Below are 25,929 nucleotides of genomic sequence, written 5' to 3' on the forward strand. Positions count from 1 at the left end.
AGGGTTCTCCTTAGGATCTGTGACATCCCCTACCTTTTCTTTCCTTTGGACTCCTGAAATAACTGTTCATGTTTGAGCCACTCCCATTTGCCCTTCTACGTCCTACCTTGAAAACCTGAACCTTGAATTCTTGAAGACTAGAACCAATGATCATTATCGAGAGTTTTCTTAAGTGACTCCCGTCATTTGGGATGTAATTAACTATAGGGGCTTGCCTCTATAGGGAACTTGAAACCCAGATAAAATAAACCCTATTTAATCTTTGTATTAAATAGGGGAACTTGTCGGTCATACATAAAAAAGGTTCGCAGACCAAACGGATGTCACAAATCTCTTAGTTTGTAGGATTGGGTCTACCGCCGAGGTTTACACTTATCTTTCGGGAGGGTGTAATATTTGCGATGTCAGACACGATTATGCAAACTATTGGACTAATGGGATCCATTTGGTCTCATTTTTCAAAAATTAAAACATATTATTTTTAAAACTCAAACTATATATCTTTTATACTTAAATTAAATTTCAAAAATTATTTTCATATACCATATTTTCAAAATCTATCAATCGAAAAAGTTGACCGACATACCTTTGGCTCCATTTGGTTCCTCCCATTTAGTCAATCGAGAACCATCAAATGCCGATGTGCCCTGAAATCCATTTTGTGTTATTCGGCAGAATAATGTAAATTGTGTTATTCGGCAGAATAATGTAAAATGTTCAACAGAGAAAAATGGTAAATGTATATCTTTCTATTATGGCCACATACGATTCCAAATGGGAGTTCTTCGCCGCTTGCCAGAACAAAACCAGATGATATTCTATCAAATCGGGGAAATTGACTTGCAACTTTCCCACAATGTACTTCAATGCCAAAATTTTCAATTATTTCATCAACTACATCCAATGCAACCGGTAATGCTAAAGACGTTTGAACCGGATCATTAGCTAAGGCAACACATAGCCTTCCGTCACTCCCCATCTGATCTTTTAATGAAACAGCTGTAAACAATTCTTCAAGGAAAAACATAACTTCCTCGGAAAGCCTCAACGTTGAACTCAAAAATGTTTTTCGCTCTTTGAAAGGAGCAGCTCTAAGGTCCAAAAATAAACTTTTAAGCATTTGTAAGGCTTCAATTGCTTCATCTTTCGAAATAGCATTTTCATGCTGGAAAGACAAAAGAAGCGCAAAAGCATTATAGATTGAAGTTACATGTGTATCTATGCATTTTCGAACTGGACATAAAGAAAAGCTCAGTGAGTTTTGTTCATTTGAACCCAGCTCATGCCTTGCCATTCGCCATTCAACATCACCACTCTGCCTCCCAGGTAAGTATAGTGAAGAATCAACCATATTATGCAGCCCACTCTCTAGTTCTTCTAATTCCTTCATATCCCTAACCTCTAGTAATTCAGATGAAAATCCAGAACGTAATTCTTTTGTTAGAGAAGAAAGAACAGAAGAGGCAGAGCTTTCAGTTGCAATGTTACGTCTAGATAGGACCTGCCAAATAACAATTTATAATCCTTCAGTAACATCTTAATACAGAGTAAAAAAAAACAAAGGTAAGAACACGCAAAGATAGATAGTTTACCTCAGTCCACTTCCGTGTGTATCTCTTTGTAACATCACGTACTCCATCCTTTGCTATAGCAATTACATAGTTTAATTTTTTATTCCAGCTTCAGAAAAGAAATGTCCAATAGCATTGTTTCAGTAACATGAAACTAGATAAAATCACAAATCTGGACATTGAATAAACGATTCACACTCAGAATAACTGCGAGTTTGATGCGATTTCTTGGAAGAACGGGAAACAGAATTAGATAAATACCCTTTCTCATACAACAATGGCTTATCATATATTCCTTCACATGGATCAAGGTGCATCCACCTATACACGCCTCGTAGGAGTCAGTAACATAAACTCTTTAAACACAAGTCTCAAAAAGACTGCAGGCATAAAGAAGTGATACAATACCTTCCTAGCAATTGTGAAAAACACTCTGTCCAAACATGATCTGTGAAATCCAATATCTGAAGGAGAAAATAAATGCAACACTTAGTTTTTTTCTTTAGAGCAGGAATTGAACGAGCTGCGAATATTTTGGGGAATTTACATACAAAACATACAATTCTTACGTATTTATATATCTTAAAACTTTCATATTTAATTATATAAAACTAAAATATTTAAGATCGCATCAAAATTATCATTAATATTAACCTTTATAAAGTCAAATAACCTTTTTTATGCATATGTTTTGATGCGAGCATGACATTAAAGTATTATATAAATAATATCAAAGTTTTAAGTGTTAGATATGTAAATATGTAAGCATTGTGTAGTATATATGGAAATACCCCAACTTCCCAACTTTTTATTGCAGAGTACGAGGTGCAAAAAACGTTAAGATAGATTTACTCCTTCCAACGTTAAATGAATGCAAGGCAGAAGAAAAACTAAAATGTCCACAAACTAACCCACATTCAGGTTCAAATGTATCATATGTCATGGGTCACATTTACCTCAAAGTAAAAAATAAATAAATTGGCAGAAAATAAATAAATAAATAAAATAGGCAAGCAAATTCTGAGGACAAAAGTATGAGCTTGAGCACAAGAAAACATACAAAATTTGATTTGAAACGATATGTGCACTAGATTTATCAAACTGAGATACTTCTAAAACCATGGAAGCAAAACGTTTGCAGAATGTGAAAATAGCTAGTTGCAATGCTGACTGGAATCGATACCAGTGCCAGTGGTTTGGAAGAGCGTTCAGTTGATTAATATCAAGTTCAGATCATGTATGTTTTATTTTAAGTTCGCTTTTCAGAAATAATTTACCAGTAGCAGAGTAGAGGAATGAAATCCAGGGCCATGGCCCTAACCATTCCAGGGCCCGCCCAATATAGTACCACAGCACTAACATTAGATATGTCAAATATCTAAATCTATCAGTTATTTCTATTATTTTTACGTAATCGTATTCTGACTGGATTAGGGTTGAATTCTCAACTAGATGCCATATCTTTATGTGACATAATTGGAGACAAACCGTAAGTATCAGTAGAGAAATTATATAACAAATATATGCAGTCAGATTTATGAATCCACATTTTCCAGTTGCTCCAGCAGAGTGCTATATGGATTTTTTAACTTATTCCAAGAAAATCTTTTCAAGCAACTTACGCTACACAGTAGTGTAGCCTCATTCATATTCGACACAAATCCTTAGAAACTATCTTATTAAGTTATCTATGGCTTTCTTTTCTCTCTTTGTCAAAGTCCAAACACTCTATATCTAGATATCATTGTCATTAATTTCAATAAAAGATACCCAACAAATTCATGTTTCAGTTGATCAATATCAAGTTCAGATCATGTATGTTTTATTTTAAGTTCGCTTTTCAGAAATAATTTACCAGTAGCAGAGTAGAGGAATGTAATCCAGGGCCATGGCCCTAACCATTCCAGGGCCCGCCCAATATAGCGCCGCAGCACTAACATTAGATATGTTAGATATCTAAATCTATCAGTTATTTCTATTATTTCTACGTAATCGTATTCTGACTGGATTAGGGTTGAATTCTCAACTAGATGCCATATCTTTATGTGATATAATTGGAGACAAACCGTAAGTATTAGTAGAGAAATTATATAACAAATATATGCAGTCAGATTTATGAATCCACATTTTCCAGTTGCTCCTGCAGAGTGCTATATGGATTTTTTAACTTATTCAAAGAAAATCTTTTCAAGCAACTTACGCTACACAGTAGTCTCATTCATATTCGTCACAAATCCTTAGAAACTATCTTATTAAGTTATCTCTGGCTGTCTTTTCTCTTCTTTGTCAAAGTCCAAACTATCTATATCTAGATTTTATTGTCATTAATTTCAATAAAAGATACCCTCATCACATCTCTAATATAAACATTTCACAATATAGCATTCCTAATTTTTCCACGCATTCATCTTTGCATTCACGTTTTTGCAATACTAACCTTGATGCATTGGCTATCAATGACAGTTTTGGCAGCCCAATACTAAGATTCATAAAAAATAATGGGTCTAATTGAAATTTAATAAAATTGACTTGTAAACTTCCATAAAAAATTTATTACACAATAATATTTCCAAAGCATTTTTTTCATTTAACGATCAAACTTTAACTCTAGAAATTATATCCTAATTTATAAATTAAACTTTCAATATAATAAATCTAAAATATTTAAACCATATGATATGACATATTATATTAAATCATATTGCATTAATTATATTAAATTATCTTCAAGTAATATGACAAATAAATGTTAATATGACATCATCTAAAATTGTCTATCATATACCGAGACTTTGTTTTCCTCATTCTAATCCCTCTTATCTTCTAGACATTTTCCATTATTCTGAGTTTTCACTTTCCATTTATTTTAATTGATATGTTCATGAATAGAATAACCATCGATGAAACTCATATAACAAGACACCTCAGTTTGAATATATTTTAACAATACTTTCATAATAAATATGAAAAATTAACGAATTCAAGAATGGTCCTTTATGTCATTTTATAGTAATATTAAATTTCTTGGCTACACTTGGGATGATATCAAGTTGAGTTCGTGAAATTGACTGGCTAACCTTGAAATTTTTATTGTAGCTTGACTTAAAATTAGAGTCAAAATGATTCGAGTACGAGTTGAATCAAAATTAAAATTAATTAAATTCAAAATTATTTTTTTATTAAATTATCGCATCCAAATACATATAATACTTGTATTTTATATTATATACATGTATAAATACTCATTTTAGGTAGATTCAAGCGATATGCAGGCAGTTAAAGATAACTCAACATCACCTCCACATAAATTTTGACTTTATAATGGAGCACAAAATCAACTCAATATCATCTTGACTTGATTTCAAGTTGAATCAACTTTAAATGAGTTGGAGTTTTTTTCAAAGCTTTGGGTTTTATCTGTAAGAACTACAACTACTTTTAACACAAATGAGTGTTACATCATGCATATATTTAATAATTTCCGCATACTTCTAACATATATTTTCTTAATGTGCATCAAATTAATGTTGGCACTATTGATTATATGCAATGGAGGAGAAAAGAGAAATAACTTCATATACATAACTTCAAAATTTGTCCCCAAGCCTACACGCAGCAAAACAATCTCTCTGCGAGTGCAGCTCAAGCAGTCTGTTGATAGCCTATGGACTAAAGACTGTGACTCTCGTGCCCAACCCTCATATCCAATCCTTATTCCCAAAATTATGGATCAATTTTACTGACTTCCCTTGTGTATATTGCTCTATTGTTCACCTTGATGGCCTGATGTTGTTATGAGTACGATCAGGTATGGATGGCACTCAACCCTTCCAATTTTCAAAGGCTGTTGGGGGCGCATTGGACGCTGCTCAACATGCAGCGCTCTTCCAGTCGTTGGACCCTACCTTCAGGTGAGCCATTTTCAAGGCTGGTAGGCTATTAAGCAGAAAAGATAACTCTTCTCAAGCCCCCCGCCAACGTTTCCAAACTACCTAACATTGTCGCCAGCCGTCACATCCTGCCTCGGAATTTTAACCCCTCCCTTTTGAAGCTCGCGCAAAGTCGCGCTCTGACGGGCTTCCCCTATTTCTTAGGATCGACTAACATATGTGCAAGTGTCGTTCACATGGAATCTTTCCCCTTTGGCCTTCAAAGCTCTCATTTCAATATTTACTACAAACACCATAATTTGCATTGACAGTAGCTCCACATTAGGTCGTGCCCCGAGCTTTACGATAGCCACAAAGCCCTCCTACTCATTCAAACCTAGCCAATGCACTGATGTCGGGTGTGGGCCGCGCGCTTAAGTGCCATCCATTTTCGGGGTAGTTGATTCAGGAGGTGCCTTATTATGCACGTCTTAGCAGATTTTGACTTATGGTCACCGTCCTGCTGCCTTAATAAACCAACACCCTTACTAGATTCTGGGCATTGCACAATTTGACACCGTAACCCAGCTTTCGGTTCATCCTGCTTCGCTAGTTATGCTTACATAAAATGACACACTTGGAGCCCTCCAATCCATGGCATGGCACATTGAAGCAGCTTAGCTATGCTACCTATTCAAAATTTGAAAAAAGGTCAGGGGTGTTGTGGCCTTGATGCCTCTAATCATTGGTTTTACCTGATAGAACTCTGTCTGAGGCTCCAACTATCATGAGGAAAACTTCAGATGAAAATAGCTAATGGATGGTTTGATTAGTCTTTCACATCTATAATTGAGTCAGACGAATGATTTGCATGTCAGTATCACTGCAGACCTCCGCCAGAGTTTCCTCTGGCTTCGTCGTGCTCAGGCATAGTTTACCATCTTTCAGGTCCCAACACATGCTCCAACTAAAACCATTCACAAAAGAGGACCCATGCATCAGCTTCTTTGGGCCCACCGAGCTTTGACACTCGTCAGCTTGCACGTATATCAAGCACCTTAAGTCTGTGTTTCAAGATTGATCGAATGGGGAGCCCACGAGCCATTGCGGAGCATGCGAGAGCCTTGAGACACTCGCTTGAAAGGCATGTGTTGTGTTTGTCGACTGCACTGAAGGTGTCTCCTCAAGAGCTGATCTCCCAGAATCTTGTCGCCAGGGAGGCCTACAACGATCTGTGCCTCGAGCCGAGCAGTAGAAAATCCACATCCATTCCACTTCGGGCCAAGGCACACCGCCAGCCCCCATCCGCTTCCCTTATGACAATTTCAAGCACACTTTGACTTTTTTTTCAAAGTCCTTATATTTTCTTCTCGACAATTTCAAGAAATGTTTGACTCTCTTCTCAAAGTCTTTTTTATCTTTCCCTCATGGTAAATGTTCGTCATCGGTCTCTCACCCATATTTAGCCGTGGATGGAATTTATCGCCCGATTAGGGCTGCATTCCCAAACAACCCGTATCGGTGACAACCTCTCGTGTTGTGACAAGGTTAGGACGAACAAGGAAGAATCTTTGGCCAACTAACTTGGGTTGAATAAGTGGAGCAGAACCTGGCCAAGTCTATCTAGGCCTGTCAAAACAGCTCATATTCGACCCATTAAGTAGCTTGTGTTCAATTCATTAGCTAAGCAAACAAGTCAAACACAAACAATTTTTTTAGCGCTCGATATATAAACTAGCCAAACATGAAATAAAGATTTATTTGTTCATGTTCAGCTCATTTTGGCGTGAAATTATATATATATATATATATCAAAGGACGAATACATAAAGAGGAAAACATACAGATAGATTGTATGAGTGAGCCTAAAAGAAGACACTCAACCCACACGATACAACACACAAAATCCCCAAAAAGAAAAGATACATATAAGATAAAAAAACTAAAAGCCACCAACGCACGTAAAAAGCTAAGGACAGCTCAGTTTAGTCCTACCTCTGCCTCGAGCTCTCGGAAAGGAGCCGGCTAACAAATTAGTGAGCGTACCATTACCCGAAGTAACCAAAGTATCATCCATCAAATTCCTGAACTCAAGTAGATCTTCATTCTTCTTCTTCCTTCTGGATGTGTAAATCTGTCATTTCTCATCCGATGATTGACTCATCTGATCAGTGGATTGGTCTAAAGGTGGCCAGACAGGTGTATAGACTTTTGCACATCATGAACCCCGCGTGCTTGAGTAATATTAACATCTTGTTCGACCTGATGAGGCGGTAGAAAAGCAGTAGCAATGTTGTCATCCATAACATCAGTGAAAGGTTCTAGGGTAGGTGAAATCTGAAATGTCTCCCTCGCCCCAACGAAAAGAGCTTTCAAAAATGGGGAAACTACAACATTGTGTGGAGCCTGAATTGTTGACATATTGCCCGTAAAAATAATGACATCTTCAGGGGTATCATTTTGATGAACAATTATGTCGATAACTTGAAGCATATCAGGAGGAGGGGGAATCGCTACCTTTGACAGAACATTTTGCTTCTTTGATCTGAGGTGGAGGTGTAGATGGTGACATTGAGAACTGGAGTGGTCGAACATGCGACAGTTCAAACAATACGAAGGAAAATGTTCAATCACAACTTTTTATTAATATCCATGTTGTGTGTCTAACCAAATTTCCTCAGAAACGATGGAAGTGAAGGCTCTTTCAATGAGTACTCTGACTTCAGAAGGACGGGAAAGATTAAAAGTAGAAATGTACGTTTTGAGTTGTTTGTCATAAGCTGAGGCAATAAAGTACAAAGCTTTTTGAGTAAAATAATAAAATTTCAGGCCAGGGAGGCGAATCCAAACTAGAATGATTGGTGGTTCTGTCTGTGGGTCAAAATCTACCGACCATTTCAGAATCTTCATTGTTCTGTTATCAATCAATATTACTCTTCTAGCAAATAATCATATGTAATTCTCTTCATTATTAAGTTGAATAAGAATATGCCTTCCATCTAAAAGTCCAATTTTTTACTCCCAACAAGATGCATAAGCTCAAATTCCTTACGAATAAACTTCATTTTGGGATGACCATAAAGAAGTTTCTCGACTAAATTCAGACGACAGGAAGCAAGTTGATTACATTCAGCTTCTGTAAAAAAGATAATAGGCTTTCGATTCTTCCTACCAGGTTTCTTGATATTTTCCGTCAACCCAAACGAAGGAGGGAATGAGCACGATTTAGAAATACCTGAGGCGTGAACTATCGCAAGGGCAATAGCATATGATCTGTCTGAAGTCATCACCACGAGAGGGAGGCATGACGAAAGAACAACGAATTTGCAGTGGACGGAAGAGCGAAAATCGGAAGGGTATCAACTATAACCCTGCCAAGTCCAGCAGCGGGCGAAATAGAAACGAGACGCGGTTCAGGGCGAAATAGAAATAGATACGTCGCAGAGGACGAGTCACAGAAGATGGGAAAATCGCAATCAGGGCGAAGCTACAGAAGGAAAGTCGCAATTAGGTCGAAGCCGCAGAAGACGAGTTGCGGGAGACGGAGCCGCAGAAGCGTGATCGGCCCTACAGCCCGTCCTTCAGCGAGCAGCGAGCATAAAGGTGCAGATGATGATAGAAGACGAAACAGAGGAGCAAAAACTCTTCTTCTTCGACCATGAAACAACCGCGGAACGACGTGCGATAAAAGTCAAGGCGAAGCCGACGTCGCACGTTGTAGACGAAGCACGACGAAAAGAAGGAAACACGATGAAGAGCAAATCAACGAAGAGATACCAGATTTCACTATAATGGCGAAACCCTAGCAGGGCGAAATCAAAGCAGACAACGCCATTTATATATATATAGCCCAAAGGCTAATTTTATTGAAATTGAAAAGTTACATGGAGATTGTATGAGAGAACCCAAAAAAAGTGTCATACCCATACGATACATCAGACACTAGCATCCTAAAAGGATGAAATAAAGATAAAACATAAAAAAATAAAACTTGCAGGAAATAAGCTGCTAGGCACGAACCAACTTGGTCTTGCCTCTGCCTCTGGTTCTAGGACCAGAGACAGCTAACAAATTGCTATGTGTCGTTCCATTATCCGAAGTTATTAGAGTAGCATCCATTAAGTTCTCAAGCTGGAGTGTGCCTCCATTCTTCTTTTTCTTTCTAGATGTGTAAATCTGTCATTCCTCATCCGAGGACTGGCTCATCTATATATATATATGTGTGTGTGTGTGTGTGTGTGTGTGTATTTATATTTATATATAATTGATGAGTATTATTTTAAATAATTTAATTGACTGCAACGCTACAAAGATTTATAATCAATTAAAATTATTAATTAAAAAATAAATAAAAGCATATTAAATTCTATTTAAATGAAAAAGATTTAAATCTCGCCTCTATCCTTAACATCATATTACTCTGTGACTAGGGCTCGCTTAAGTTTGTGTTTGCCTCACTAAGCAAATGAGCCGAACACAAACAATTTTTTTGCGCTCGATATATAAACAACTCGAACACAAACAATGGTATTTTTTAATGAGTCGAGTCTGGGCTCGCTCAAGCTCGGCTCATTTATAATCGGTTTAACCATGAGCAGCTTTCTTTAGGTAACAAGAGGGTCCACTCCAAGGAGAGAAAACGACAACTTTCACAATGGGAAAAGAAGCAGGGCTGATGATAGTCTAAATTCTCCTATGCAACAACCCTTCTCCTTACCCTTGTGAATCACCAAATTTTTTGCCATACATGGTAAACCAGGAAGAGCCAATGATAGAGTCTCTAAAACTTAAGACTCACTTTAATAAAGAACTTCTGCAAATAGGCCCCATTGAGCACATTCCTCAGAAAACGAAGCTAAACCAAAAAAATAATGTCGGTAACGTGGACGCCTCCCCTTCAAGTGATCAATGACTAGGATCCTCTTTTGGAATTACCGGGGGGAGTGGGGTGCGCAAAAATAAGACCGCGCGCTACTTAAGGCATCTCGTTGGGGAACATAATTTAAGCTTTGTTGGTCTTGTTAAAAATAGAGTGCAATCTTTGAGCCGTAAAGAAGTTGATAAAACTGCTAGAAGTAAATAAGAGTTTGATCGTCAGCCTTCTTCAAAAAAGTCTGGAGGTATTTCGTCCTTTGGCGTAAGGATCTGCTGAAGTTCAATGTGGAAGTGAAAATTGGGCACTTTATTCTTAGCATGGCTACATTCTCTGACAACCAACTTTGGCGCATCAACACAATCTCTGCTAATAAAAATACCCACACTCGAGCTAGGCTTTGGGCCAGTCTTGATTTGAGTAATTCTAATAGCATACCCACATTGATTGGTTGAGATTTTAATTGCATCATCAACCACCACACAATTCATGTTCAGCAAAAACGTGCAAAATTTGCTCGGTTTCACTGACCAACAATGAACTGCATGCTTTGGGTCATTGGGTCGAGATACATGGAGTGATAACAAAGACATGGGGGGTGCTAATTTGGATTCGTCATAACTGAATATTGGCTAACACGGTAGCACTCCAGCTTATTCTGACGGCTACCACTGAACACCTACCACCGAACACCTCATGTGGTTTGCATCTGATCATTGTTTGATTGCCCTGGGTATGATTGAGCCTCGGTTTTAACTCTAAACATTTTATGTTTTGAAGACATGTGGCTTTCTTTCCGTACGGCTTGGCATATTGTAAACAAAATGTGGTGCAAAATGGATTTTAGGTCATGTCGAGATTCTCAACAGAAATGTAAAAGAACTTTAAAAGCTTTGCACTTTTGGAGCAAAAACAAATTTGAGGAGTAGGGGTCCCGCTAGGCCTTCTTAGAAACCAAATTACTAAAATTGCGGGAGCTTGAAGGATCCAATGTGGGGCTTCAACAAGAGGGGGAAACCACTCTAGGATCTTATATTCATGAATTCAACAATGTTCTTGCCTGTATCTCTTATTGGTAGCAACAAAGAGCCAAGGTTCATTGGCTTAATGAAGAGGATTCTAATACTCATTTTTTCCATTCCACGGCTTCATACAGATACAAATCCAATTGGGTGAACCATATCAAATTACCAGATGGCAGGTACACTGAAGACCAGAGGGCAATTACAAACTCATTCATGGAGTTCTTCAAAAACAAGTGGAAAGGCTCGGCCATCTCACCAAGCGGCTAGCCTGATTTTCAACTTAACACTCACATGCTAGCCAACTTCTCCAATCAACTTTCTGCGGTTGTTAAGAATGAGGAAATATGGTATGCTATTAAAGATATGTGACCAAATAGAGCCCCCTAGGATTGATGGCATCACTCCATCCTTCTACAAACAATTTCGGCTCATCATTAGTAAGGATGTTCTCAATGCAGTTCACGAGTTCTTTACATCGAGCAGCATGCATGCGAGCTGGAAAGAATCACTTGTGGTGCTGATCCTGAAAAAAGAACAAGCTGATGCTCCTAATCTCATTAGACTGATATGCCTTTGCACCCCCATTTAGAAGGTAGTGGCTAAGGTGCTTGTGAACCACCTTAAAGGAACTCAACATTCCCTCATACCTGCTGAACAAGGTGATTTCGTCCCTCATAGATCTATCTCGAACAACTGCTTCCATGCTCGAGAGATGATTAATAAGCTCAACAACTCGACGGCGAAAAACTAGGCTTATGACAATCAAAGTTCAAATGGAACAAGCCTATGACGAAATGAGTTGGACAACCCTCCAGACAGTGCTCGAATCTTGGGGTTGTTCCCGTAACTTCGTTAAATGGGTTCTTTGTTGTGTCGAGCACCACAAATTTACTTCTTCATCAATGGGAAACTCTCTGGTTTCCGACAAGGGTGCCCGCTCTCTTCAATCCTCTTCATTCTTTGTTCTGAACTGTTGTACATGGCAACGGACCAGACACATCAACATCAGTATTGCCAATGGATCATCTCCTAATTCTCACCTTTTGCACGCAGCTGATATTATTCTTTTTTCATAAGCTTCTATGTCAGTTGCTAAACAAATTATGAATATTTTACGGGATTATTGTAGTTGGACGGGCCAGCAAATCAATATATCCAATCCACTGTGCTTTTTAGCAATGCCATTCTTGGTTGGAAGAAAAGAAGAATAGCAAAATTTCCGCAGTTCAATAAGGTTACAAAGCTGAAATATCTTGGAACTAAGCTTGCTTTGAGAAACTTAACAAGGCTGGCTTCTCATCAATCATCCTTAAACCAATGGCGAGACTCAATGCTTGGAGGACGAGACTCTTATCACTTGCAGCACGTGCCACTTTAATAAATGCTTCTCTTCTTGCCAAGCTCGTGTATCTTCTTACTCACACTGAAGTACCAGCTAGCATTCTGAATGAATTGGAGAAAAAATGTAAACAACTTTTATGGAGAAAGAACATGAATCAACCTGTCCTTCACTATGTTGTCTGGGATACAATTTGCCAACCTTCTCAACTTGGTTGCTTAGGCTTTCACACTTCTAAAAAATGGAAAGGCCCAATAAGGGCAAGGATAGCCTGGAAATTCCTGCAGGATGAAAACTCTTTGCTTCACAAATGTTTGGCTACACGATATAGATTGGATTTATGGAAGCAAGAGCACAAACGCACTACAACCACTAGATTTATCTATGATGTTGGGAAGTACTTACCTGTTATCACTATGTGGAAGGTTTCTAATGGAGACAGCATTAATGCTCTTGAGCACGCCCGGATAGACGACTGTCCGATTTCTAAGTGGCCTTGCCCGATCAACAATAAAATTGAGGAGCTGCGGATCTCAAACCTTATCAGAGACGGTTGCTGGAATCTCCAGGACATCCACCTGATTTTTGGGATTGAAATGGAGAAAAGAATTTTGCAAGTCAGAATCCACCAGGAACACGACGTGGATTGCCTCGAACCCAAATGTAGCCATACTTGAAGGACCATCACTGCACTCACCTATTAAGCCACCTTTGTGTCTCCCCCAAACAATCAAGATTGACTCAAAAAATTACATCTCCACCAGCATAAAAGGTTCTTTTGGTGGACAATGGTCCACGATGCTATCCACATCTGATGTTGGATCGCTCAAAGGGGGCTTACCAAATCCACTGATTGCCCTTGGGGCTACCTTGGAGTTGAAGACTGAAACCACATTATACCAACTGTCTGCTCAGGGTTGAAGTTACTTTGAAGAGTTGGGGTAACTTCAACAACTTTAAGGAGGCTGTCGGGATACTTAGTACCATCCATAAAAGCAACATAGCATATACTCAGTGGATTTTTCTATGTTGTACACCACTATTGGAGAGTTCATAATGTTAAACTTCACAACTGAACTCATTAAACGCCTGCTATCATTGATGCGACCACACTTGAGGCACTCACAAATACACAATTCTACCAATTATAGGTGCAATGGGATGCTAGCCAACCCACCAAGTTTGTCCCTCCCCCCCCCAATGATGGGGCCCTTCCAGAAACAGGCATTACCGACACCAGCGCCATCGTCCTTGATGAGCTTGGGAATGGGCTTGTTTGCACAGAGAGATACTTCGAACATTGGAATAGCGTCCAAGTGGAACTCAAAGCTATCTACTCCCTCCTAAGCATTTGTGAATCATGGAAGTATGAAAGCAAAGGTACTATGATTGAAGGGGAAAACGCCAACATTATTAACTTTTTGTGAGCTATGATGAGGAAAAAAGTTTGGCAAATACAACCAAAAGAAGCACCGGATCTAGCTTTCCTTTTTAAGTTCAAGAAAGTACTCCTTTTCACGTACCACGTGAATGTAACATGGTGGCACATGCTTTTGCCCAACTAGCTCTTTAAAGCTCGTTTGTTTTATCGCATTTAGATGATCAAAGTGTTCTTTCTTCTATATTCATAGATGATATGTCACATTTTTTGTACATGATAGGTGCATACATGTATACTTTTTGTAACTTTTGTGTTGAATCCTTTTGAGCGTAGGGTATCGTATCACTTATGAGTACATATAACCAGGTAAAAGACCTTGTATTGTAGAGAGAGTGATAGAGAGATGGATAAGTCTTTCAAGGGCCCTTAAGAAATGCATTGAATTCTGATTTTCGGTAAGTCGGATGGAGACAACTCTTAAGAGGTTCCCTAGCTTACAAGATTTTAAGGAAAGATAAGAGGGAAATGAAGATGGAAAGCGATCTCCAGAGAGAGAGAGAGAGAGCATCGATAGAAGCATCGATAGAGAAAAAGGGAAAGGGAAGATCTCTAACTCTTTTTTTCGCTCCACATTCATACACTAGGGAAAAAATCAATATAATAATTGAAGTAGTACATCATGTACTATACATCGTCTTTCTCCATTGTCTTGATGGAAGACTTGATGTGGATGACATGTACTATCGGCTAATGTCGGGTATGTTGGTCATCTCTGATGCATAGGTGAAAGGAACAAGTTCTAAATGTCGGTGGTATCTTTAATAAGGAATTGAACATTTTTGTTAGTCATGATAGCTTCTTTATAGTCATGATGATTTATTCTGATAGTTGCGCTTGCATGGGTGGGCAAGGCTATCCTTTCGAGGAGGATGAGAACGATTGGATCAACAGGTGGGCTCAATTCAGCCACTTTAATAGATGAGCTCGATTCAGCCATTTCGGCAGGTGGGCTCAATTCAGTCACTTCGATAGATGGGCTCAATTCAGCCACTTCGGTAGACGAGATAGATTTAATGAATTTAGCAAAAACTTTCGTACACTCATATTTGTGTATACATTTTAGTTTTAATAAAGAAAAATAAAACCAGTTCAAGGAACCCAAAAGCTTTAGGGGAAGCTCTCATTTCATCCATTTTCCTTTCTCTCACTGGAGTAGTTTTTGAGAGAGAAGCTATGGGAGAAAGTGGCCGACAATCAGCCCCTCACTCCAAGAAGTGCAGTGGGGGTGCGAGCTCGAAGAGAAGTCGTTCTAAGGATGGTGATAGGGGGTGCAACCCCTAACTTTACTTCTATTTCTCTTTATTTGGCTAGTTTATACATATATATTTTTTACCTTTTTTTAGTGTTTAATCTGTTATAAAGATCACTAAAAGCAGAATTTTTAATGTCAAAAATTGTTTTCTGAGACTCCCTACAGGCGACCATATATTTTTTTTCTAGTTCTCTAAACTTTTTACATTTAAATCAATTTTTATAACACAACTTCTTATATTTTATCTTTTCTTGCAAATTATTATTCCACCGCCAACTATTTCTATTTATAAAAAATTTTTCTTTTTTATTCTCGAAGTACATCTTTTTCACTTATTTAATAATCCTTGATATTTTATCCCACATAGAATTCGCTTATTCTTGAATATCCCAAATCTTAAAATTTTGAAGTTTAGTCATAAAAATAATTTTATTTGTTTATTTTAGGTGCTCCAATCTAATTCTATGACTATGTTTATCTGTATTATTTATCTTAAAATTTTTCATCTTAAAATCCAGAACTAATAATTGATGTCGAGTACTTAACGAGTACTTAAATTTTCACAGAACTAATAATTGATGTCGAGTACTTAAATTTTCACTTTGAATGACCTAAAAATCTTTACATTCTCTACGATCTATTTTTCTCATAAGAAAAAAATCTATTTATATTTTATTAGATACATTCTTAAAAGGAACAATTTTAAATTAACCTTAACTAGTAGAGGGCTTACTTCCCTAACAAGTGCACTCAATAGTTTACTGCTAAGAAGATTTCAGCAATTGAGAATTTTGCAAACTATAATCGCAACCATACTTTAATAGTGTCATTTCATGACAAGCCATCGAATCAAAGCGCATAGCTATAAATTAGTTATCCAAATTGGAGGAACTAGAAAAGGCGTGCCCAGAAGGTGCTAGTGAACAACTAGGAGGATTCAACAAGATGAGTTGGAGGAGGTTTTGCCCCATCCAAAGAAAAATTTTCACAGTTTCAAAAAAATACAAACAACTTCAAAATCTCTCTCATGCACCTACAAAATAAGTAAAATGATGTTTTTTAAGGTTTGCTTATAAATTACAAAGCAATCAAATGAGCCTTAAGATCTCATTTGTACTTGCTTCTTGGAAGAAACGCAAGGAGATGAGCGAACAAAACCCCACGTGTAAAGTAGTAAAGTGAATCTTCCAACAAAGAAAAGAGAAAACATTTTAATCTTTCTTGTCCATATCTTGGGAAAAAGAACTACGAGAACATCCCAAGTGACTAGATGAGCCGTCAACTTTGGAGTCTCTGTCCAAAATACAAATCTTGTCAAATAACAGTGCTCTTTTATACGGCACAAAAGATATCATAAATACAAGCATTCTCATATGTTGTGCACCTCGGAATATAAGGATCAAGTTTAGTGCATAACTCATGAACATCTACACCTAGTCAAACGGTTGAACATGAGCCCCCGCAATACCACAAACTTTTAACTCTGTGAATGTAATGAAATTAAAAATTCAAGAAAATCTAATATATTGTGCGCCTTAAGATATGCTGTAGCATAAAACTCACTAACATCTACACCCCACAATGTGTTGGACCAATGCCTCAAATAGTCAACCACTAATTCCCGCTAGTCCACAAGACAGCAAACTTAATGATAAGGAAATATAGATTCATACATCTTGAATCCGAGAAATATTTCTACATTTGTGAATCAATGCAAACACAAAACCATTAAATTGCGCAATGTCATTTTATTGCTTTGAAAACCTCTAATGTTCAGAAGATGCGTGCAGTCCATTAAATTCATTCAGACTATGTTAGCATTATCATTCTTTTTAAGAAGCCAATTTCATTCAAACTTTGGTAAGCACAAAAAATTTGCATGGTGCTTCTCAAAACTAGCGGGTAACTAAAAGAGCATTAAACAACTTTAACTCACTAACCAGGCGAGCTTCATACCCAAAAGCACGACAATAAAGTGTGAAGCAATTAGCCCACTCTCCACAGCGACCCCTTCTTGTTTCCAGAAGCTAGCTCAACAACATATTGGATCAAAAAGAATCAAGGACAAGATAAGATAGTCATAGAAAACAAAGACTTAAAAGTCTAAATATAATAAATGTGTTTGCACCTTTAGTGGATCATTGTATCGTGGAAAACGAGTAATACATGAACAGTAGTTGCACCTGAAATAAATTATTAGTTGAAATGCTGAGAAACATCATTGATCAGTAAGTATTGCATCCTCATAGCACTGGCAATGCGTTTTTAAATTACTTTATTACTACTTGTTTCTTTAAGACTCTATCCCTAGAATTAAGAAAATCCAATGAAGCAATGATAGATTAAGGAAAAAATCCCTAGCATATAAAAGCAATCATTTTTTAAGTTTATATATTATAATATATATATATATATATATATGTATGTATGTATGTATGTATGTATGTATGTATGTATGTATGTATGTATGACTTGAGTCGGGCTCGTGGATGGAAGACGTGTTTTGATTCAGTTAACTGTGTCTGAAGACTGCACTCGGATTTTCTCCAAAAAATATCTTAACATTGCTGGTAAACCTATGAAGCTACTCAAGTGGTCTCAAGATTTCGACCCAAATAATGAAACTCCTACTGTACCGGTATGGTTTAGTTTACCTGGTCTCAAGCTGCATTTTTTTCACCATCAAATTCTATACTCTATTGGAGTCATCCTTGGGGATCTTTTGAAGCTAGATTTGCTTACTTTTAACCTAACCAGACCCTCGGTGGCCAGAATACTTGTGGAAAGGAATATTATTTTACCTGATGTTACTGAAGTCTGGTTGGGCACAACCCATAATGGTTATTGACAACAAATCGTCATGAAGCACAGACCCTCATATTGTACCCACTGTAAGATGTTTGGTTATGTCCTTGATAAATGCCACAAATTTCATCCAAATTTGAAATCTAAGGTTCAAGTGAATAAGAATGGGTCTAACCCCACTGCTCTGGACATTCTTGTTTCACTTGGGGAGGATACTACCAAATAGAAGGTGTCTGATGCCGTTGAGGAACCGCCCCATGACACTGTTGTTACTGTTACTGCGAGTGATGTGATGTCGACACCTTCAAACCCCATAGAAAACAATACTGATGGACTATTACCTACAAATGCTAGTGTTCAAACTGATAATCAGGAGAGCCTCGTAGCTTCACTTCTTCAGGAAGTCTCTGGTGTAGAGGCAACTCATATTTCACATATATAAGAACCTATTGTGGGTACTACGGTTGATAATCCTTCTGCTTCAGCTCTACCACCCCATCAGACTGATTCTTCGGAAGAGAAATGACAGGTCTGGTCTATTCCAAGATGACAGGTCTATTCCAAGAGGAAAAAAAAGAATGGAGGCCGAGTCCAGGTAGGGAACATATTGGATGATACATTGGTTACTACTGACAATGGCAATCATCTTACCAGCTTATTAGTTTGCTCCTACCCTAGAACTAGAGGCCCTAGAACTACCAAATTGGGTCGCTCTCTAGCCACCTGATACTATGTATTTACGCACTGTTAGACTTTTTATTTAAGTATCTAATGCATTTTTCTGTTTCTAATGCATTTTTCTGTTTTTTTCTAATGCATTTTTCTGTTTTTTTTTCTAGTTTCGAAACTATTTGTGGTTTTTGTGTAGGCAGGGTGTCATGCTTGGGCCCTCCCACACATTGTATTTATATATTTCTTTCTATTTAATATATTAGCCTTTTTGGGCTTTCAAAAAAAAAGTATATATGACTTGAGTGCGTCAGTTCAAGCATACAAGCTTGCATCTAACTTATAATCTTATTAGTTTATATTATTTCCCTATCTTTGGGCCATAACTTCTTAAGTTCTCGGTTACAAAAGGAGATGCTAATAACAACTCTCTAGTGCAGCAGAATGAGAGTATAGAGATGGTGTACAATATTAGGAAGAAAGAGAGCACGAGAGTTTATGGGGTTGGTTGAGCAGCACTACTTAAGATACGAGATGAAACACACTTAAGTGGTTTGATATATAACAAAAAAGAGTAAGAGATGCACCATACAAGACAAGTAAAGAGAGTTATGTGGAAGGACTGGGAATGAAAAAATTAGGAAAAAAAATTTAGAATCGGTGCAAAAAGACCAACATGAAAAAGACTTGGCACCTAATGTTTTATTCAACAAGATTGAATGGAACCTAAGCTTCATTATGCATTCTGAACCATGAATCAAATTTGATTGTCAAAAATTTATGTTGCTTTAATCGATATCACTTCATATAAGTACAGCTAAATGAATATTCAATATCAAAGGAACAAAAACATAAAATATCATCCCTGCTTAAGCCTACCTGTAAAGTTCAACACGAGAAGCCTCAAATTTAGTTTCAAAGGGAAGTGGAGCACCCATACCAATATTGCTTGTTGCACGACCACAATTATCACAAGAGGGGGAATTAACCCAACTGCAGAAGTAAACCACAAAACAAAAGTTAGATCAAATGACCGAGAAAATAATGATCTAGACTAACAACTTCCTCTTAGAATTAAAATGTAAAATTTAAGAATTTGAATATTTGAAAAAATAAAGAATCTACTAGAATGTGAAATGAGGAAAAAAATAATAATAAGCCTCAAACAAGTTCAATATTTGTATCATTAAATTATCTTTCTTTACTGAAAAACAATTACACTTGAAGGAATTTTTGTTAAAAAAATTGAAATCAATTCCAACTCCACTAAAATCACACAGTATTCAATCGAATGACGGATTCAAATCTCGCCATGCAGCACATGCCGCATCTAATAGATTCTTCAATCTGCTTTCATGATATTTCAAACAAAGTCCCCAATTCATTTCATCCGAAATTAACTTACCATATTTTGGATGCCTTAAAAGTGAACACAAAATTGATTCGCATTAGTAGCAGAAAACAGAGTTATGCACTACATCAGTGAAGGTGGCCTGTAGTTCTTAGAAGATTGACCGCTATTGTTGTATGTCTGCCATGCATTACGTTCTCCTAACTAGGAAATTTTCTACAGAAGAACACCTATATCAATCTTAGAGATCATTTTCCCAAGTTGAGAAGTTTCAATCAACAAGAATCAAAATTTGCGATTTCCAACTCAAATCAAATCTATCGCTTTAAACTTATGTCTAAATAATTTTGAATCAATCAATCAATTTGATTTGGCACAAATTTTTTTCAAGTCATAAAAGACTATTTTCGAGAATTGGTTGTAGATAGGGATGTGCATTGTTTGGATAAATCCAAAAAATTGATCTGAACTGAACCTATTTATTTATTTGGTTCGGTTTTTTAAATGACGGTTTGATATTTGGAATTAATATCTACATGCTTTGGTTTATCGGTTATTGTTCGGTTAAAATTAAAAAAAACCGATTTAATCGAAAATTGAGTATTAAGGGCGAAGCCGCGAAGTTAGCAAAAAACCGAAATCTTATTGTTGGGGTTGGGTACTTTAGCGGAAGACCGAAATGTATCTTTTACTTAGGAAGAGTTAGGGTTCGCTCTCCATTTATATTCTTTCAAGCTGTCGAGCAGCCTGCGCTGCTCACCTCACCTCTAACACTGATTGGTTCATGTTGTGTGACATTTGCCGCTGGCTGCCTGGCTCGCCTCGATTAAGAGGTTCGTTTCCTCTTTGGTGTAAGGGTGAAGATAAGGGTCGTAAGGACCGTGCAGAGGTGTCATAACTTAATGGTGGAAATGGAAAAGTGGGGGAGGCCTGAAGAGCCTTGGTCCACTTGGTCTTGGATATCTCGGTTCCCACGAATGCACACCCTAGTGTTTTCAAACATGTGTTTCCCGTTCTAGTTGTTGCCCTAATTTCCTTTACTCTATCTTCTTCTACAACTCCATCTTCTACAACGAAGGTATGCACTTCTTGATCCTAACTGAGCAGTAGGGTCACTATAGTGAACTGTTGGATAAATTTGCGAATTCATTTTGATATGCTCAAAGGTTAGATGGTGGATTTACATACACTATTTAGTTTTATTGTTTCATTTTAAGGGATCAAATTGAACGATATAATTGAAGATAAAAATAGGTATAAGGAAAGCACATCAAAGCATTTTGATAACGGATCTATCCTGTTTTTATATGGTGGAAAGCAAATTTTGATTTGGTATATACTTTGATTTGGTTTCTCATCTTTCTTTTCTTTGGTATGTAGTTATTGCAAATTTTGATTTCCCATGAATATTCTCTTAAATTTTAAAATTTGCATTTGTATACTTTGTTTTGGTTTCTCATGAATATTCTCATTAATTTGATTTAGTTTCTTATAAATTTTAAAATTTAAATGGAGGATTTCTAAGAGGAATTGGGAAGTAGAATAGCATGGGGACAGTCAAATTGCGATTTATCTATGATAGTTCAACCATGATTTTTTGTTGCTAAGAATCTTATTTTTATGTATGGACAAAGTATATTCTGTGTAGCTATTGTTCTATTCATGGATTTCTATAAGATGGAAAACTTTGGAGAATCTTAATAGTCTAGAGCGTTTAGAAGTTAAGGTTGTGTGCAACGAAATTTACTTAAAGACCAAGTAATTGTTTACATAGAAGTTAAGGTTGTGTGCAACCAAATTTAATCTTTTTGACATAATTACGTAAAGGTAGATCCGAAATTTTGAAGTGGTAGATTATTGATACTTTATGGACTCTAATTTTTATTGTTGACTTGTTTTGCTGATTCATTCCCTCCTACGGTGGAGAGAAGGAAAGAATTAAGCAATTTACAGGTCGTTAATCCATTAGTGGACTGTATAATTTTTTTATGATGAATGATTGAATTATGTAATCATTAAATTAAGCAATCATTATGTGCCCCTTTTTTCAAGCAAAGTGTTGAGATGTGTATCTATTTTGAGCGGTTTATTTTGGTCATTCTTTCTAATGAGGCATAAAGTTTGGATTTATATAAAAGGTATTAGACCATGAAGCATAAAATTTCGATTTATATACGTAATCGTTCTTTCTAATGAATTTCATGTGATTTTTAAGAGATAGTTGGATGGGAAATAATTAATATGCATGAATTTCATGTGAATTTGTGTGGAAAATGTGAGAAGTTTCTCTAGCAATTTATAGTTTCTTTTTCTTTGACATGGATTTCTCTTTTCTTTTTCTATGTAATGGGCATAATAGAACGGTTCTTATGTTAATTACTCTCTTCATTATAATTCAGTTAGATTTAACATTATGGAGAGAGTTCAAATGATTTAGATTCTTCTCAACAACCAGTGGCTATTGACTCTACCCAACAAGTTAATTATGTTGGAGATGTGAATACATCTAATAACAAATTAATTGATGAGAGGAAGAAAAGAAAGTCGATAAGGCCAAGATCCGATGTTTGGGATTATTTCACTAAGTTCATAGCTAAGAAAAGAGGGTAGATGAACAAGTGTAATTATTGTGGAAAAACATATCATAGTGATCCAAAAATTAATGTTACAACAAATTTATGAACTCATCTTTCTATTTATCAAAGAAATCTACATAATCTTCAATCAACTCAGGCTCAATTAGTATTACAATCAAATGTTAAACAAGATGAGACCAGTGAAGGTCTTAAGGCATGGAGATTTGATCAAGATAATATTAGAAAAGTTCTAGCAGTTATGGTAATTGATGAATTACACTTGAAAAATGTTGAAGAATATGGGTTCAAAAACTTAATGTCAAAATGTTGTCTGATATTTCATAGTCCTTCTCGATGGACACTTACTCATGACTGTTTTCAATTCTACTTAATGAGAGGGAACTTTATAACAAGTTTTTAAGAAATCGTGTAAAAGACTTTGTTTAAAAACTGACATCTAGGCTTCCATTCAAAGAACCAACTATATGTGTCTTACTGTGCATTACAATGACGAAGATCGGAAATTGAGCAAAAGATTAATGAACTTTTGCCCAATTTAGAGGAGAACTTGGACAAGAAGTTGAAAAATGCTTAGTTGATTGAGGGATTGATGCACTTCTTACAGTTACAGTTGATAACGCAAGCTCCAACAATGTCATTATCACTCATTTGCCAAAAAAAAGGGTAAAAGAGGTGGGTGTATCATTGATTGTAAGTTCTTACACATGAGATGCGTTGCTCATATCATAAATTTAATTGTTCAGGATGGGATCAAAGAGGTTGGTTATCTTGTACTTCATATAAGAGTTGTTGTTAGGTTTATAAGACAATCTCATGCTCGTATTCAAAAGTTTAAAGAGTGCAGTGAAGTAGAAAAGCTTGAAAGAGTTTATTATGCTTAGATGTTCCTACAAGATGGAATTCAACATATTTGATGTTGAATTCAACACTTAAATTTGAGAGAGCCGTCTAGTGCTATGAGGTGATTGACTCTCAATTAAAACAGAACTTGAAAGGGATCAGGAAATGAGTCATGGACTAAATGAGATTCCACGTGATATTGATTGGGAGAACACAAGAAGACTAGTATGTTTCTTAGAGAAGTTTTATGAGCTTATTTTACATAGATCAGGCTCATTGTATGCCACATCAAAACATTTTTTCATGAAATTGCTGAAGTTTTATGCATGCTTTAGAAATTTAAAATTGATAGAGACCTTGAAATTCGAAACATGGCTAAGAAAATGAAAGAAAAAATTAATAACTATTGGGGGGACTATTGACAAGATGAATTTAATTATATATATTGCATTTATTCTTGATCCTCGGTTTAGGTTAAGATACATTGAGTTTGTAATCATGGAAATGTATGAAGGCCTTGAGGGAATTGCATTAGCACGATCAATAAGGCCATCTTGTTATGATATGTTTTATGACTATAAAATGAAGGCAGATGTTAAAATAGAGATGAGAACAACAGTGAGATAAAACAAAGTCTAGCAGTTAAACCTATTGATTTAACAGATGGAGAAAATATATGATAATCGAAAAGTTTAGACGACATAATTATGGGAAAGAAGACCTTGATAGCAAAACAGATTTAGAAAAATATTTAGTTGAAGATTCAGAAACTATGCAAGAGGGATTTGATATTTTTGCATGGTTAAAGTCTAATGCACCGTGATTTCCAATCCTCTCTTAAATGGATAGAAATGTCCTAGCAGTTCCAATATCTATAGTAGATATGAATCTACATTTAGCACAAGTGGTCGTGTTCTTGATGCTTTTAGGAGTTTATTATATCCAAGTTGTGCAAGCTCTTGTTTGCACTCAAGATTGGCTAAGAGCAAAATGGACCAGTGAGCTAATCAATGTTGAAGAGAATATTCGTGATGTGCATAAATTTGACAAAGGTAGCATACTAACATGTTTATTTAGGTTATTCTCTTATCATTTTATATTTGGAAATTAATACTAACCCTATTTCTTTATTATCGATTATAAATTTATCAAAAATTTCAAAAGATTCAGCACATTAAGAAGGTATTGATTGTTTGGGAGGCTAGAGGAATTTGTTGGACTTTTTTATGCACAGCTCATTGGTGTTCTTTTTGTCATGTTTGTGGAATAATTTGTAGATGGATTCAATTAATTGTTGTTTAAAACAGCTTTTTGTCATATTTCTGGAAGATTTTGCCATGTTTGAGACAGTTTTTGGTTCAACTCTTTGATGATAAGCATCTTTTTCTTTTGTTAGGCATTGATCACGTCATTTATTGTTGAGGCTGAGTGACTGACAGTTTTGGCAAAATGCATTGGATTATTTGTCAGGTTTAATTATTTGTCACAATATGCATTTGTTCATTTAACCAGTGGTGAGGTTGACAGTTTTGGCAAATGCTGAAAGCTTTGACAGCATTGGTTGGCTGAAATGAATACTTACATTAATGAAATATGAGTTCTAGAGCAGTACATTTATTGATTGAAGGTTTATTCGTGAAGGGTTCTTGAACATGTTGACCTCAATTTTCGTGAGGTCTAGTTTTTCTCGTAGGAGTTAGGATCTAGCCTTAGGGGTCTTCCTGCGATTATCTTAGAACCTTTGAAGTGGTGCCCGCCTCGTTTTAGTTCGACCTATTTCCGTCCTCTTTTGTGGTTCCAAGTGTGTGGTATCGACTTCTAGCATTTAGAAGGGTGAAACCAACATGAGGAAACCCAAAAGGGACCCCTATAGGACCTTTTTGAGCCTTAGGGTGGCCTTCTGCACAATTCGCACTCCCGCGCGCACAAACTTCGCAATTCGGAGAGTCGACACGTCCGATCGCCATAATTCACATCGCTTGCACTGTTACCCGTCGAAGACCCGAATGAAATTTTTGAGACAATCGATCGCGGGTCAATATTTTTGTGAAATTTGAATTTCGACGCGTTTTTGACCCGACTGTCGACGACGTCGTCCGAGCGACCCCGGATGACGAAACGGACTGCGCCAACGCGTCCGGAACGTCAATTTTGCCTAGGGAGGACACCTATTTTGTCGCATCGTCGTGCGCGGGTAAAATGTGTTTTAATTAATATATATATATATATATATATATATATATATATATATATATATATATATATATATATATGTGTGAGTATATATCTTTTATCTG

The 25,929-nt window shown here is 36.6% G+C and overlaps 1 protein-coding gene across 1 annotated transcript in view; it reads right to left on the bottom strand.

The window, feature by feature from the left end:
- The window catches only part of LOC110030910 (peptide-N(4)-(N-acetyl-beta-glucosaminyl)asparagine amidase), a 64,756-nt gene that overhangs the window by 12,723 nt on the left and 26,104 nt on the right, over positions 1-25,929 (bottom strand). Inside the window, exons 7-14 of the mRNA XM_020733891.1 lie at positions 19,724-19,837; positions 17,499-17,553; positions 17,311-17,397; positions 1,980-2,035; positions 1,833-1,892; positions 1,593-1,680; positions 767-1,501; positions 587-647 (exon numbers count right to left, since the gene is read on the bottom strand). Of these exons, the coding sequence (XP_020589550.1) occupies positions 587-647; positions 767-1,501; positions 1,593-1,680; positions 1,833-1,892; positions 1,980-2,035; positions 17,311-17,397; positions 17,499-17,553; positions 19,724-19,837 (1,256 nt within the window). The remainder of the gene's footprint in view (positions 1-586; positions 648-766; positions 1,502-1,592; positions 1,681-1,832; positions 1,893-1,979; positions 2,036-17,310; positions 17,398-17,498; positions 17,554-19,723; positions 19,838-25,929) is intronic.

The sequence above is a fragment of the Phalaenopsis equestris genome, unplaced genomic scaffold (genome assembly GCF_001263595.1).
Source record: "Phalaenopsis equestris unplaced genomic scaffold, ASM126359v1 Scaffold000761, whole genome shotgun sequence".
Classification (NCBI taxonomy): Eukaryota; Viridiplantae; Streptophyta; class Magnoliopsida; order Asparagales; family Orchidaceae; genus Phalaenopsis; species Phalaenopsis equestris.